Source organism: Notothenia coriiceps, unplaced genomic scaffold (genome assembly GCF_000735185.1).
Source record: "Notothenia coriiceps isolate Sejong01 unplaced genomic scaffold, NC01 NC01_scaffold00000339, whole genome shotgun sequence".
Taxonomy (NCBI): Eukaryota; Metazoa; Chordata; class Actinopteri; order Perciformes; family Nototheniidae; genus Notothenia; species Notothenia coriiceps.
Window position 1 is genome coordinate 15,695,869 of NW_011333040.1, and position 16,562 is coordinate 15,712,430.

Genomic DNA, 16,562 nt, shown 5'->3' on the forward strand with positions numbered 1-16,562 from the left:
GCATTTAGCCCTCATAACTTTGAGAGTTTTTTGTATTGTACCCCAGTTTAGTATTTTAAAGGGCTTAAAATAGCATGCCAATATAAAATGCTATAACAATTGCTTTTAAAAAAAAAAAAAAAAAGCCGTAGTGAAGTTTTGGTCAAAAAAGGTCATAGTATTGTACATGCTCAAAACAGTAGTTCAAATACAATTTTATTTATGAAAATTCATAATACAGTATGTGATAACATGTGTAAAAAGTTGTATGTAAACAAAAAGTCATAATATAGTTTCTAAGAAAATAAGCCATACTGTAGTATAGTATGTCGAAACATTTAACATTATAGTACGTCAGTAAGAAGTCACAGTATAGTATGTTGAAAAAAAGTGCTCTTCATAAGTTCATGTGTGTGTGCATAAAGACAGGGATGTTTTGGTCAAAAAGTGTACAAACAAAGAAACGCTGATGTGTAATCATAGATTTTTCTTTATTGCCAATATGTTGAACACCTCATTATAAAATCCTGTTCATATACAAAAGGAGTGTTTTCTTACAGTAGAGGCGACTCTGGTCCAGAGAGAGATGTTCACTGTCTGTCCATAGTGACCTGCGAAATGAAAACTCTTTGTAACGCTCACCTCAACCCTCATTAGGTTTAACACTAAAATAACTAACGTTTGTGTGACTGAGAACCTTGGCTACAAAGTGAGGGCCGACCGTCTGTCACTGACCTTGCAGAGGGACGGCCAGAGAAGGCCACATCGGGGGGGGAGAGCACAACACATGCTCGTCTCTCACTCAACAGCAACATGACGCAGAACAGAGAAATAAAATATATCAAACCTAAAGTGTCCCAGTCCACGCAGCGCTGCGAGGATAAAGACATTTCTCTGCATGCTGCGAACAAATAAAAAGTACCTCGATAGATAGCATTGTCCTTTAATGATTTAATGGCATGCAGCTGGATATTTCCTACAGTAAAAAATAATAATAACTTACAGTTAAATCTCTTTAATTTAGTGATCTGAAGGAAAACGTATGGAACATAAGACTATTTTGGTCAATATATAAAACATAAATGTTTTCATTGTCATTAGTAGATAGCAAAAATATACAAACCAAGATGAAATACCCTTTTTAATGTCCCATATACAGTATAAATATCAAGCTAGGGATGATTTTAAACTACTGTATAGCAATGTTAAACATAAATGGAAGTGTTCAAATATAAAGGAAAATAAAAACAAACATTTTCCTGCTTATACTTTTCCTCCTTTCTGAGTGGTCGCTTTCAACGACAAGCTGTCCTTTTCTTCCAACACGGCAAACATGAAAAAGAAGCGAGGCTTTGATTAAATATCATATGTGCACATCATGAAACAATAAGACATTTGGCTAGTCCCACTACTTCATCACACCGCTGGATTAAAACAATAATGATTAGGTCTGAAGTCGAACCAATTACACACAATCAAATACAAGGTCTGAGACACTAAGAGGAGGAATGGATTTGGCACTAAGTTTTCTTCTGAGGATTTGCAAAGCTCTGCACATTCCCAACAGGAGTGTGTCTCTCTGTTTATACTGCTCCAGGTTAGTCAGCGACTGGTGTGTGTGTTATACATGAGCGTGTGTGTGTGTGTGTGTGTGTGTGTGTGTGTCCACGTGCCGAGACGTAGGGACCAATCAGAAAGGGCGAGGGGCCGAGGGATCTTTCTATAAGGCCTCGAACTCGTCGATCCTCTGCTTGGTGTTGCCCGATCGGATCTGTCTCAGCGTCTTGTATTTGTCTCGGCCGGCCCGGACGTTCTCGCTGTGAAGAAGGTCGTTCGTGGTGTTCTTGGACTCGTCACGCGCCTGAGCGAGCTCTGAGGTCAGGGCCTGGGGGGAGAGAGGGGGGAGGAGGGCGTGAGAAACAAATCCAACAACTTACAATATTCAACCACTGATGTGCAATCTATTACTGTAACAATGATCTGTATCATTTTACTACTCAACCAGTCTTCATTCTATAATGTTGCACTTATTTTATTTATAAATACTGCTGCTACTTACTCGTCTACCTGAATGTGTACTTCTGTAAATTGTAAATATTTTAACTATACAATGTGGATGCCTTTGTCTAAGAGGGTTTTATTTATGTAATGTATACTTTGCTGTAACAATGTAATGCCCCCCCCCCTCCCCTCACCGGGTCGAATAAAGGAATTTTGATTTAGATTATTCTGTAAAGAGGTACATGTACTCATAGCGTCGTACTTAAGAGCAATTTGTAACTACTTATACAACATTTTGGAAGCCAATGTTGAACTTCTATCTCCACTAAATGTGTCTTTAGTAACTTTAAAAGATTTGGATGATTAGCTACAATTAAATATAAATCAACTAATAAATAAACATTGATATATAATTATGGGTTGAGATATCCAGCAGCAGTATATAAAGTAATTCAAAGTTGCTCGTCCAAGTACTTTTACTCTTGGTACTTACAATATTTTGATGTCAATACTTTTGTACATTTACTCAACTAAGATTTCTTAATTAAAGGATTTGTAAAAGCTCATTTTGACAATTTCATATCTGTTCTTTTGACTGTTCCTACTTCCTGTATCACTGACACTCAGTACTCTATAGTAAGGAATTAGTCCTGGACACTTTTATTGATAATCCTTTTGCGTCATCACGTTGTTATTACAGGAAGCCGTGCTCATGCAAATGCAAACAGCAATTCACAATTCACTGGAAGATACTTTTTTATTTTCAAATCTATAAAAAAGCTGTCAGAAATAGTTCCACTGTGTTCGTTTGTTTTGAATGAGTATTTGTGGTTTGTGTTTCTTGTCAGAGACTTTGTTTGTTACTGTGGATTTACTAATAACTCAATGATGTCCTGTGTCTACGGTGTTGTGTGGTTTCACTGACTCACCGATGTTGAGGGGACTTTTTATTTTGTACTATTTATATCAGTCTTTATCTCTTCCTTTATCTCTTATCTAGTCATTTCATTTGGTTTTATTTATATATTATATTTTCTCTTGTATTTTTTCACTCCCTATGTGCTTGGTTTGTCTACAATTTTCATCTTAATACCAAATTACAAAAACAAAGAAACAGTTGTTGTCATATAACATGAAATAAATACTATTGACAGCGTTTGTTTACCCTCAGCTGTTTCTGCACGCGCTCGTTCTTCTCGGCCTCCGTCAGGCGGTCCTCCTCGTAGCGGTGGTCGTTGATGCCGTCGTTCTGCAGGTCGGCGCTGTTCGTGCTGAGGTTCTCCTCGCTGACGTTCTCCTCGCTGTCGCTGTTGTAGTCCATGTTATCGAACATGGGGGGGGGAGGCGGCGGGGGGGGCGCCGTCATCACATTGTGCAGCTCCTCCCGGGTCTTTATCAGGTCGTCCTGCGCCTCCTGGGCCTGAGAGGAGAAGCAATTAAACACAGAGTCAGTTTAAACTCTCTGTGGATGGAAAAATCCTTTCTTTTCAAGTTTCAAAGTCAACAAAATGAAAGTCAACGGTCTAATAGAAAGTGCCTCCCTGGCCCAATCACGTTTTAAAAAAAAAAATTTGTTTTATATAAGGTAAGGTAAAATGGAGCTTCATTGTTTGTTTGTTTGTTTGTTTGTTTGTTCACCATGTAAAGCGGCTTTGGGTCCCTTGAAAGGCGCTATACAAATGTCCTCTATTATTATTATTATTGATCCCCGTGTTAGAGCAACAACAGAATAAGACAGGAACACAGATACTACACATGGGATGATAACATACTTGCCAACCTTTAGACCTCAGAAATCGGTAGCATTTCAAAATGCGAAATTGGTGGGGGGGTGTGTGCTAGTGGATCGCCGGAACTGTTAGCACCGTCCTTGATGGAGCATACAGTATTTGTGGGCTGGACCTGTATTTTACAGGAAAGGAGCAGTTGTCGATTCTTGTTCTGTTTTCTGTGAATATCTGCCTCACCCTCTCAGACTTTGAGTTGCGCGCGCTACTAAAGAGACGTGTTACCATGGAAACCAAACAATGGTGTAGCTGTATTAAAGTCAGAGTGGAAACAGTCGTGTGTAAATCTGATTTTGTCAGAAATCGGGAGAAATGCGGGAGAGGGCAATGAAATCGGGAGTCTCCCGCGAAAATCGGGAGGGTTGACAAGTATGGATGATAAGAATACAAATAAAATGGCACATAATAATAAACATGAAGTAATAGTATGAATAGAATATATTATATTTATAATATCTGATTTGGTTTGGATTTAAGATCACAAGCATTCAGGTTCAGGTTTTTTATTTGTACCCGTAGGTAGATTTTGTTTGCAGAGAAAAAGACAAGGGATCCATCCTGACACTAAGAACAAACACAAACAACAGACACATCTCTAATAAAAGGACTAGTAAAAAGTACAAGTATACCCTGCTCAACCTCAAAATATTTCAGAAACATTTTAAGAAGGAAAACACTACTACTACAATTCATAATTAAATAAATAAAAATATGCATCTGTGTGACACTCCTATGATGTGTTCATTTGTGCAATAGCTGCAGGGATAAACGTGTTTTCATACCGCTTCGTTCTACTCTTTGGGACAACTAACCGGCCCGAAGGAAAAAGCTTGAATTCTGAGTGCAGAGGGTGGGAGTCATGCATTACTCTTTAACAAGTCTATCTAAACTGAAAGTATTATTTAGGAGTCAAATCATTAATGGTTATGAACAGGACCTGTAAAAATCCCATTTGTTATTTCTTGTAATTTTAAAAGTAATTTCTTTCTGATTGTTTTGTAATATTTTAAGACAAACATGTCGCTGATGACGATGACCTAATATTTTATTTATAAGAAAAGTGCATGCTAGAGGAGGTAGGACCAGGAACGTTTTTTAAGCTTCTTCTTGCCCCTGTTGAACATGACAGAGACTATTTGAGAATTTTCTTTTTTTTTGTATTATTTTCTTTTTGTCCTTTGTTATAATTATTATTTTGAGCGAGAAAAAAAAAAAAAAAAAGAATATATATATTATATTATTATTGTTGTATGTTTTGTTTCCGACATGTTCAATAAATTGACTAAAAAATTTTAAATAAAAAATGAATCACAACTGCCTCGTTTCTTAAACAGTTTTGTCTATAGTGTAGAGAATGTATAATCGCAGAGAAAGAGTCTAAAGCAGGGGTCAACAACCTTTTTTAGGACGAGAGCTACTTTCAAAAAAGAAAACAAGTCGGGGGCTGCTTTTACTCCTCTTTTTTTTGTTTTTTGCAGTGTATATATTTAGCACATTTTAACGTTATTATATGCTTACCTTTAACCTTTGTGTGCTGTTTGGGTCTGTGGGACCCGTTTTCAGTGTTTACTAAATTAACATTTATTCAATTTAATTATTTTAACCTGCTTTATTTTGGGAGGGGGCCTCACATCCTCCATGGGAATTTTTTTTAAATGTTGAAGTGAAATGCATCAATCTGGAGCACAAAATGAATTGATGGATACAGCTCTCAACACTCAGATGAAAGGGAGCTGTATACTTTTCAATAATCCAAACATCTTTAGGATATGATCACAACCAATAACAAATCATTTCAACTTGTTTATTCTTATCTTATGTTACCTAGTTAGCATTCTATCTTTTCATTTATGCATATTTGACTAATCACTCCCCTTTTAAACTGTTTTTTTTTTAAAGGAAATTACGCCACGTGTATGTGTGCATCAAGTGCAATAAATATATGCAAGTTGCAACACACACACAGTACAACTCTGCCCCTCATGTGTGGTATCGGCTGGCATGATAGGCTGTTCAATGGGGCTGATGTGTAGATTCTGACAGAAGGAAAATCAGCGGGGAGGTGCTACATTGCTTTTCTTCCCGACTGCAACGCTGGTCCCGCAAATCAAGCAAGAACGTGATTGGTCGATATTCATTGTGGGGGTGGGGGGAGGAGGGGTGTTAGATAGATATAGAGTTGTAGTAAGTAGATAGGGTTCGCTATGATTGAGGTTTTGTTTATGCATAGAGTAGGTTCTTTTAATTACATTTCCTTTTTTGTTTTGTGTATTTTATACATTTTGGATTTGCTTGGCGAGCTATTTTTAGAACATGCCCAGCGGGCGACTCACGTTGCCCCTGCGGGCGACTGAGTGCCCGCGGGCACCGTGTTGGCTACCCCTGGTCTAAACTAATGGAATTGAATCTAACATACTGTAACTGCCTGCTGTAAAGTGTCTGAATGAGCCTCAGTGTGCTCTCAGGTAAAGCTCTCACCCTGAGCTGCCAGGAGTTAGCCTCCTCCTCTTTGCGCCTCTTGGCGTCCTCCAGCAGGCTGATCTTAGCCGTGTGCTCTGCCAGCTCTGAAGCCTGTGAAGAAAACAACAAGAGACACACTTATTAAAGAGTCCAGGTTTAATACATGTAGCTGGATCATGGAATAACACGTTTATTTAATCAGGTGGTCCCATCGAGAGAACAGAGTACAGCAGAAAGAATAAACAAAGCTGTACTTGAAGACACAGAAGGACTGACACGCTAAAAGTAGGTCAAGGTTTGAATACTTGAGTTTCTGAACACTAGTTTATTCATGTTATTCAAAAGCATTCAGAGTTTCAGTCCTAACAAAACGAAGCCTGAGCGTCCTGATGAAACGTGACCAGTCTGTGGTACATTCCTCCGGACCCCCGAACAATGTGAGCAGCTCGTCTTTCACCAGCCTCACTAACCGGAGGCTAAGTATTAAACGGGACACCTGCTTCGGTTGTAAAATCACTGAACCGACTCTCCGGCCGTGAAACTGTTGATTTGAAAAAGGTGTTCAGCCCTCAGTGAAAACACGGGGAACAAAGTGAACTATTAATGCGTTCTGTGCTTTGATTCAACAGCTACAGATTGTCTTCTCAGTGGCATTCAGAGCACGGACACTAAATCCTTTGCAGAAGCTTCTTAATAAGGTTTAAGTATAAAGGTCTCGTAGCAGCAGGTGTCTGTGTGGTTGTGGGAAAAGGAACCACAGCTTTACTGTCCGGACTGTTAAAGTGAGAGGGAGCAGCACGGTCCTGTGGGTGGTCTGCAGAGAGGGTGGGGGGTGGGGGGGGAGAAGTCTGCAGTAATGGGGTGTGGTCCAGCTGGACGCTACAAAGTTGTTTTGTCTGGAGCTACTGTAGCCAGGCACTGCTGAATACTCCACCCTGCTATGTGCCTGGTGGACAAAGTCTCCGCTGAATGTGGAGAGCAAACACTTTGATTTGTCTTATCTCTCAAACATGCAGCCCAACTTTTTTTGATGTTGTCAAAAATGTCAAATGTCAAAAATGTTGTCAGTTTGGCTCAACATTTTTTTTAATCTTGGTGGTGTTTGCCAATTTACTGACACAATGACTTGGTTTTGGAGCATGAATGAGATAGTTTCAAAGCAAACATGCAATAGAGGTGTGATGTGTTATTGTTATTATTAGTATGCACCGCTTTCCACTCCAGTAGGACTCAGATGAGGGTGTTGCACTTTTCCTTTTCCTTATACATGTGATGTTTTGGTGTTTTTTGTTTTGTTTCTTTCCGTTAACCCTCAAGTGGGAAATAAGTATTTTTTGTGTTTCTCTTAGTATCCTAACACACTGTTATGTTAGGCTGTGAAAAAAAAAAGAAATGTATTATGAAGGGCACACCATCTATTTCTATTTATTTTGTTTGTTTTTTTAGAAAGGGGCAGCTCATATAAGATTTGTTTATTCTCCCTGCTCCTTTTTGCTCAATGGTGTGTTGTAGAGACATGTTTTGTTGGCAATTATTGCACATTGAGTTTTGCGTACCATGAGCGGGACAAATACAAATGAATTGAAATGTCAGATGAAACAGATGCTAGTTAACCGGAGTGTCTCTTTTGTATATCCGTTGTTCTACAAACTATACAGATAACCGTAGAGGATTGGAAACCTGGTTGAAGGTTAATAAAGAGTTGCTGGGTGTGAGTGCAGCACTGACCAGTTGCTCCTGGCTCTTCAGCTGGTCCTCAGCTTGGCGGGCCAGCTCCTCTTTGGCCAGCAGGGCGGCCTGGCGCTCGGACTCCAGGCGGGCCGCATCCTCCTCGGCTCTCCTCCGCTCCTGCTCCAGGATCATGGCTCTCTGCATCTGTTCCTGCATGTCTACGACGCAGAAAGGTAAGCAGCATTAATAAAAACGAGCCCATAAAAAGAAAGATTGCTGACGAAGAAGTTAAATCAGAACCAGTTTGACCTTTCGAAGGACAAAGCTGGCATTTTTCAATATCTTTCTTGTTCATGTTTTTCAATATGAATTTGCTCATGGCCTTCTACTTCAAAAAGAGGCTAAGTGATTTCCTATAAAGGGTATATGCAGGAATCCTGAAGTCAAATTGAATACCTTTTAAGACCCTTTCCATACATTTTAAGACCTCATCTCCATTTTGTAGATTATTTACGACTTTTGAATCCACATAAACACATCGGCAAAATCCGGCTTACTTTGAGAATGTGTTTTAAACAGTTTAATCCCTTTGTGAATTGTTTCCACTTGCATGGTCCTTTCATTTCTTCATACAGCGGGAATCCAAATGAATGAATCCTGAGTCCAATAACCATCAAAGTCACTCCAATAGTGCTCCTTAATTACGCTTTCATGCTCCTTTCACAAAATACTTCACATTCATCCAGTTGGTGACAGCAGTTGTAGCATTTTTTAGACTTTGAAACTTTAATTACCCCTTGTGTGTGTGGGGGGGGGGGACGCAACTTCCAATAGGAGTCATTTGGGGGGGCTCTTGGGAAAAAAGGTTGGGAACCACTGGCATAGAGGATATACACTCAGTTATCACAAAAGCACTGGGCACCCAGACTCTTTCCCATGACTGTGTCAACTTGTGTTTTTCCAGCTGTGAAACCACAGTCAGCTGGAATTTGAAGTATTTAAAAACAAACACTTCAAATAATCTGGAACTAATTTATGAGCTGTTAAAGTGTTAATCATTACTAATGAGGAAACCCCGGAGTCACTTTAGAGACTGTCACAAAAACAAACAGGTTTCTGGTTTGGAAACTAAACAAAGTAAAAATCAAAACACACAAAGAAAACAACCAACCAGAATGCTTCATACTGTAAACACAGATCACACATCAGTGCTTGAGTCAATAACAGATGCTTCACTGTTTCTGCTTACACTCGTCACAAACGTTGTTGATAAAACAAATAACCTGCTTACATAACCTCACGTTCCCCTCCCCCCGCCTCACACACATGCTAACTATGCACACACACACACTCAATGCCTCACAAAGGGTTAAGTGATATATAAGCCCCCCCCGCCTCACCTTTCTCTGCCTTCTTGGTCTTCTCCTCAAACTGGTACAGCCTCACCATCATTTCCTGCTTCTCTCGCTCCATCTGATCCTTCTCCTTCTCGATGGCCTCCCTCTTCTTCTTCTCGTTATCCAGCTGGGCCCTGCAGATAACACACAGCCGCCGTGAGCTGACATGCTGGACGCATAGTAACGGCTGACAAATGACAGGGTCTGCCCCCCCCCCTCCCCCACACACACACACATAAGCCCCAGATTCACAGCGTGATTGCACAAGCTGCTCCATCACTGCTGTTGCTGCTACATCAGGCATGGTCACATACAGTGAATGCAACGTGTAAATAGTATTCTCTCTCAGTTTGACCGTTTGGGGCCATTTAACTGCTTCAATGCGATTCTGTATTGAAAACAGCTGCTAGAGAGCTGAAGGATGTCAGTGTAGTCATCAGTAACAGGAATTATTTAATGGTTTTACATTAGGGCTGCGACTAACAATTCTTATAACAAAAAGATTATTTCACTCATTGTTTAGTAGTCCATCAAATGTCTGAAAATAGAGAGAAATACCTGCCAAAATCCCCTTAGGCCCAATTTAAAATCTCAAACAGATTGATTAAAAAACTAACAAAACCAAAACCAGGAAGTAATCCCATTTGAGAAAAAGCTTTCAAGGAATATTTGGCATTTTTGCTTAAATTATTACTACTACTTACTATCATAATGGTAACAGCAATGTTTTCAGCTGAGGAGAAAAGCTGCATATTCCTTTTTTTGAAAATGTTAACTAAGATAATTAAGAACGTTTTTTTGCTTTTTTTTAATGAACGACTTCGATGATAAGTGGATTATCAAACTTTTTTCATTTAAGCATCAAAGCCTATTCAGAAGTCAAAGTAGAGCTGCAGCAAGTTACTGATTTCACTCTTCAATTAGCATTGTATTTACATTGATATCTTACAGTGGATTTAAAAATGTAAAGGTTTGAAAAAAAACTTCAACGGGTTAATAATTTTTATAGGAGAGCTAGATTGTCCTTTTAGTACTTTTTGTTCTTCAGCCTTGTTGTTAATTATGGCATAACTTTTGCTGCAGCAACAACCTGAGATCTCCCTCAGGGCTCAATTATGATTACATTGGACACCTTAAGGGACTTGTACCAAACCATCTAGAAACTGTTTTAGGACACCAGCCCAGAGTGTGTGTGTGTGTGTGTGTGTGTGTGTGTGTGTGTGTGTGTGTGTGTGTGTGTGTGTGGATCCTAACTGTCTGCTGGTATTTACTGTGTTGTCTGCTCCGTGTTACATCACTGTGTTTGAACAGCTGTACGAGGCAGACAGTGAGCAGAGACTGCATTCACTTTCACTTCAGCCAAGTCAAGCTGATTTCCCATACTTGAGAAGGAATGCTGCTTTATTGCCCAGTGAATGGACGTCTCAATTTACAGAAGGGCATGGATTGAAAGTGTCTGGGAGAATGACATCTGCAAGAGGTGGGATCATCTCATGGTTTTGCAACTCATGGGTATGTTTAAAATGTTTGCACTCAAATCCTCAACAAGTCATACTGCCCTCTTATCTAATAAGTAATATATCATATGAATAAAGTGTCCTTTTTTGACCCTCGGGTTTTGCATATGGCAACATGTCAGTTTGTTTTGTATTGACTAAGTAAGAGTCCACACTTTTCAAACTACCTGCCACTCGTTAAGCTGGTTCAGAAAGAGGTTAAACTACCACTTTCAAGTCATTTGTTCCGCAAAAGATGAGAAACATTTGCAAGTCCCAGCTTCTCAAATGTTCTCTCTACACGTTTCAGGGCGTTTGCGTACTTCTCCATCTGTTTGTGCTGCTTCTCCTCTCGGGCCTGGGCCTTCATCTGCTGCACCTCGATGGTGTCGGGCTTGCGGCGGCGCATGTACAGCTCGTGGTTCCCCATGCACAGCTGCAGGATGCGCTTGTTGATGCGCAGCCTCGGTGCGTAGAACACAAAGTCCTGACATTTAGAGAAGAAGAAGAAGCAGACAGGAGGAGGGAGAGGGAGAACAGAAGTTAAACAGCTGCCTGATGAAAGACTGAAGTAGAAACTCTGAGAGGTTTAGGGAAACGTTAAAACGGATTCCTGCTACTAACGGTAAAGACTGCTTCACTTGTTAAGGGAGTGAGCTACACAGATAAGGTATAGACTTTAGTGTGTTGGGGTCCATCACTAATAGCATTGCCTGTAAGTAGCAGTGGAGATACGTCTAATGGTGGTCTCCTCGCTACAGAGACACACGATGCTTCAGGTAAAACAAGCTTAAGTAGAAGCATATACTGCAACGTAATAGGCTCTAAAAGTTGGTTATATCTAAAGAGAAACAAGAACTTTAAACTTGGAGAAGGTGGTAAAGGAGAAGAGAGATTTTAAAAGAAGGATTTTGGGATTAGAAATGTCAGCATGCTTGAGATCTTAGGTCGGCTGATACTGTACTCACTGGAGATTTTTTACTCACTGGAGATTTTTTATCAATGGGTTTGATGATGAACTTCTTATCGTTGAAGGAAATGTTCCTGATCTCACTCCAGGGGAAGCCAATCTTTGGGGTCAATCTGAGGAAGAGAGCACATGAACACAAACGTTAAACTCTCATGCTATACTAAGGGCTAACAGAGGGTTTATTTATTGATTGGGATTCTAAAAAGAGACAAATATACATACATTTATTTTTAAAAAGGCAAAAAGCTTTGGTATCTTTACAGACCAATGTTGGACCAAATAAAAAACATTCTGATCCAAAGCCATGTATTTATGCTTAGGCTTTTTATCTCTGGACTTTTAATCTTCAATAAAAATACAAAAAAAGTCAAATATTCTCTGGTCATACATGTCAGCTAATTTAATATCTTTGGGTTTTGCACAATCAAAACAATGCCCAGATTAATTAATAATGATATTTATTACAGTAACACGGATAGTTCAAGTGTAATGTAGGCATAACCAGAAACAAAGTAAATCTGCATACTGTCATTTTAAAATAAATCTCTGGCTTGATTTCTGAATCCACAGTTTGAGTACGAGCGATGAACCGGGGGTGTGGCTCTCTCTCTATTGAGCCAGACAAAGTGAACAGATGCCAATCTCGCACTGTAAATCCAGAAATGTGTTGTAATCCAGAAAGGATCGCAGCGAAACTCAGCTGTGAAACCGCACAGCCTGAACAGGAATTCCTCTCAATCACTAACCTGACACAAACAATGTGGAAGTTATCTCAGAGAGTGAATATTTCTATAAGAATTTGGTGTTTATTGAAGCTCTGCTGGTTTCATCAATGGATTCATGTTAGTAGAACATATTTTTGTATCGGTGCGGGTTGTAAAAAGACACTGTGATTGGTGAACATGTCGCTCATTAGAAAGTCTTATAATGATGGCTCTATATATATATAATTGTAATATGTATAAAAAAATACACCAATAAATTACCACCAACTATTTTCACAAGTGATTTATAGTTTGAAATTTGGCAGAAAATTATTTTTATATATAAAAGTGGATATCTTTTGGCTGTTGACTTACAAAACAAGACGTTTGAACGCATAAACTTGGATTTTGATGGAACATTTTTACTATTTTCTGACTTTTTGTGGACCAAACAAGACAATAAACTGAGATTTATCAATAATTGAGTTGTTTTCTTGATGAATCCATCGGTTGGTTGGTCTATATATTTTCCTAAATAGTGGGAAACGTCTCTAATAATGTAAAAAAAATTCAAATATATTAAGTTAATTATAAATTTAAAAAAACAGGCAATCCTAACATTTGAAAATCTGAAACCTATGAGTGTTTGCCTTTTCTTAAATTGTCAAAAATGGTATATCTGGCACGTTTTGGGAGCTAGATACCAAAGTTACTTTAAAGTAAAAAAATATTGTTTCTATTATTTCCATTTCAGATTAAAACATAACAGTTTTTTAAAATGCAAATCCAGAATCAGAACAAGTGACTCTTCCCCCTAGGCCACAATCAACCATTGACACTTTTTTCTTTCAACTATTTTATGTCTTTTACTTTATGTTAAGTAAGTTGAATGTTGGAGGAGCTTGAGACTCAAGATTTCCATTGTAAAAACCTATGCTGTAGCAATTGTGCATTTAACAAATAAAGTGTTTAAATCCTTTAAAAAGCAGATCAATAAAAGAAAGAATAAGTGATTCTGATGTCTGGCATTGACAGTGAATTCAATTGAGAAGAAAGTATGTCCTCTGAAGTGAGCAGCGCTGTGTGTAGCAGAGCAGGAGCGCCTAAAGAGTTAAACCGGCAGCAGACTGTGAGCCTCGGCCGCTCTCCGTTGTAGGTTAGCCTCACATTCTTAAGTGCAGCACAGCTTGAAAAACCAGTCGGCGTAGCCATGGTTACGGCAGAGGGCACCGTGGAGGAGAGGCCTTTCTTTGCTGATCCCAGGGAGCACATAAAGAGACAGACTCACACAGATTCGCTTTGTTTAAAAGGGTTTCTAGCTCTTAAAACCACAGCGAATATATAATAAGGCTAAATGAGAGACTGGATGAACTTTAAGACAATAGCAATTACAGTTATTAAATCATTCAGACTTCTGAAGCTCATACACGGAAAGAATAAAAGGTTCAAATAAAGGTTAAGCAACTTCCTCTTTCATTTCTCCCACTAACAAAGCTCCCACACCGCATTCAATAGACACAGGGTGTTTCTCTATGTCGAGGAAGGATGCTCCATAGCCACTATTTCAAGGATACTACGTCATCGAGTGCCGCCGAAGGACTGTTCCAATGTCCAGGATCCTTGGAATTCTACCGAGGCCGGCGTACTTCGTTGCGGGACATTTTGAGGCGGCACACGTTGTAGACTCCGCGGTCTTAAAATCCCCACAATGCTTTGCGCACGGACCAATTTCCAAATTTTTTGGCGGAAATCCCGCTCCATTTAAGGCGGGGCCTCGCATATGACGCACACCTGGTAGCCTGTTAGCCTGTTAGCCTGTTAGCGTGGTAGCCTGGTCTACCATTCTTCCTTTCCCGAGTCAATGGGTGCGCCTCACTTCTCTTATTTTTCATATCCTCGCTCCTCGGGCTCGGTATCACCGGAAGTTGATTTGTCTGCGCCATCTTGAGTAGCGTCCCAGTGGCCTTATTTGTTCCGGAGGACCGAGGAGCGAGGATCGAGGAGCGATAATCGAGGAACGACCAGACTATCCTCCGGTGAAATCCTCAGACACTCGCCCCCCACCCCTTATTGTGTATCGCTCACTGATTGGACGATGCAGCGCATGCACTGATCTGGCTGCTGTCAGACGATCAGCTGTGCGGCGTCATCACAAACGGACGTCGCTTCACGTGACGCTCCGGAGGAAACGACGTCCCATTGCTCTTAAAACTAATTTCCCTGCTTCTCGTGGTTTCCTTCCTCTCAATGCTTCCCTGGTGTGAGGGACTAGTCGCAGGGAAACGACGCAAGTGAGGGACGCAAGGAATCCATTTAACCGAAGTGAGATGCAGCTTAGGAAGGATTCTTGCCTCGCTTCTGAAGCATCTGACTCAGAGGTACATGTGCTGGAAGTGGATGGAAGTGCTCCTTTAACACACTTCACTGCAGTGACCCCCCTCAGATAAGGCCAGAACCTGGGAGACTCACTTCACCACAAAGACGGCTATAACTCCCAAACTGTCTTGCCCTACATACAAAGTGGCAATCGCAACCAAGCACAGGCTGGATGGCACACGTCACAAGAAATGGGTTTCCAATCATGAAAACTAACAAAGAGAAATGTTTTTCTTTCATACGGCCTGTGGATGGACAGGAGAAGAACACTAAAGTACAGACATGGACAAGTCTGAGGTTAAAGCCACCATTTTACTCAGGGGGAAATAAAACAGCACACCTAACACAAAATAGGAAAAATAAGGTCAGCAAGTGTACAGCGGGGATTTTATGTAAATAATCTTTAGTATAAATGGCACACAAACGTATACTCTGTGCTTCAGGGGTATGTAGAGGAATAAATGTACCTTTATAAGTAGAGAAGTGTGAACAAAAGACCTATTTATACGATGTAATTACATGAAACGGTGACACATGCACGATTATATGCAGCAACGGCAAAAATTGGATATCCCATGTTATGAATACGTAACTGGAAAAACTGCTCATAGGTGGAATCAGCTTCAAAAAGGCCTTTAGTGATACATTTGGAAAACAGTTTAAGCTTCTATTAAACAATGTTTTTCATATAAATGCTTCTGTTTTCGGTTGTGTTTCTGCTTTAACCCTTTGAATTAAATAACTGCTCATTAGGGAAGCTTTGCTCTGAATGGATTTCCCCTTATTAAATAAAGGTTATCTATATCTCTACTTCACAACTTTAAGATAAAAAGAGGTCATCTCAGACAATGAAGAGACACAAAAGCAACTGCTGAGTTATTTGTCCGTGTCTTTGGAGATACTCCTCCCTTGGACTGTATTCATTTGGCCCTCATTGCTATTCATGTCACTCTATCTGCAGAGGAACAGGAATAGTGATTAAGCTCAGGCAATTTAGCTCTGTGTCACAGTGGCTGCAGGAGGAACAGACACCCAACAGCAGAGTTTCAAACAAGGCGCTTACTTGTCGTCCTTCTCGTAAATGTTGAGTCCCAGAGCGTCCACTCCCAGCCACAGCTCGGTTCCCTTCTTGTTCTTGATGTCAAAGTAGTTGACTCCATACATCTCCAGGTCCTGGGCGATCTTCAGGTACTCCATTATAGCGTCCTCCCTGCAAGGATACACAGCATTCAGTTATCATCATGTAAATCCATACTTATTGACTCAGTGAGATTACATAAAAACACACACTCACTTCAGCATGCCGTGGTGCTCCTCATGCCACACCTGAATCCTCTCCTCCCATTGTTCTCTGGAGAGTTTGTGTTGCTCCTGGACTCTGAAGGAAGACAGAAGAATACAGCAAAGGTCAGCTACATCAATAAACAGAGATCTACTACCTCTGGCTTTTGTTTAAAGAGGCCCTATTCATCTTTTGTGGATGTTCTCTTTCCTGTAGTTTATCATAAAATCGTTTGTACCTGTAAATGCTTTGTAAAGGCTAAAATCCCAAATCCTGCCTGAAACGCCTCCATTGGACTCCTTTGTTTACCTCCATAACATAGTGACATCACTATGTCACACTCAGGCTTCTATTGGCTAGCGCTCCAACACATTGTACATGATGGGCTAAGGGGCGGGACATCTCTAAGCGGTTGACCAATCGCAGCAGAGCCGGCCAG

At 40.2% G+C, this 16,562-nt stretch overlaps 1 protein-coding gene across 1 annotated transcript in view; it reads right to left on the minus strand.

Moving 5' to 3' along the window:
• Window positions 1–446: 446 nt before the first annotated feature.
• Window positions 447–16,562, minus strand: part of LOC104951563 (ezrin-like) — a 49,877-nt gene continuing 33,761 nt past the window's right edge. Inside the window, exons 8-16 of the mRNA XM_010778248.1 lie at window positions 16,136–16,219; window positions 15,905–16,051; window positions 11,778–11,874; window positions 11,115–11,278; window positions 9,299–9,429; window positions 7,956–8,116; window positions 6,246–6,338; window positions 3,146–3,400; window positions 447–1,864 (exon numbers count right to left, since the gene is read on the minus strand). Of these exons, the coding sequence (XP_010776550.1) occupies window positions 1,700–1,864; window positions 3,146–3,400; window positions 6,246–6,338; window positions 7,956–8,116; window positions 9,299–9,429; window positions 11,115–11,278; window positions 11,778–11,874; window positions 15,905–16,051; window positions 16,136–16,219 (1,297 nt within the window). The 3' untranslated portion in view covers window positions 447–1,699. The remainder of the gene's footprint in view (window positions 1,865–3,145; window positions 3,401–6,245; window positions 6,339–7,955; window positions 8,117–9,298; window positions 9,430–11,114; window positions 11,279–11,777; window positions 11,875–15,904; window positions 16,052–16,135; window positions 16,220–16,562) is intronic.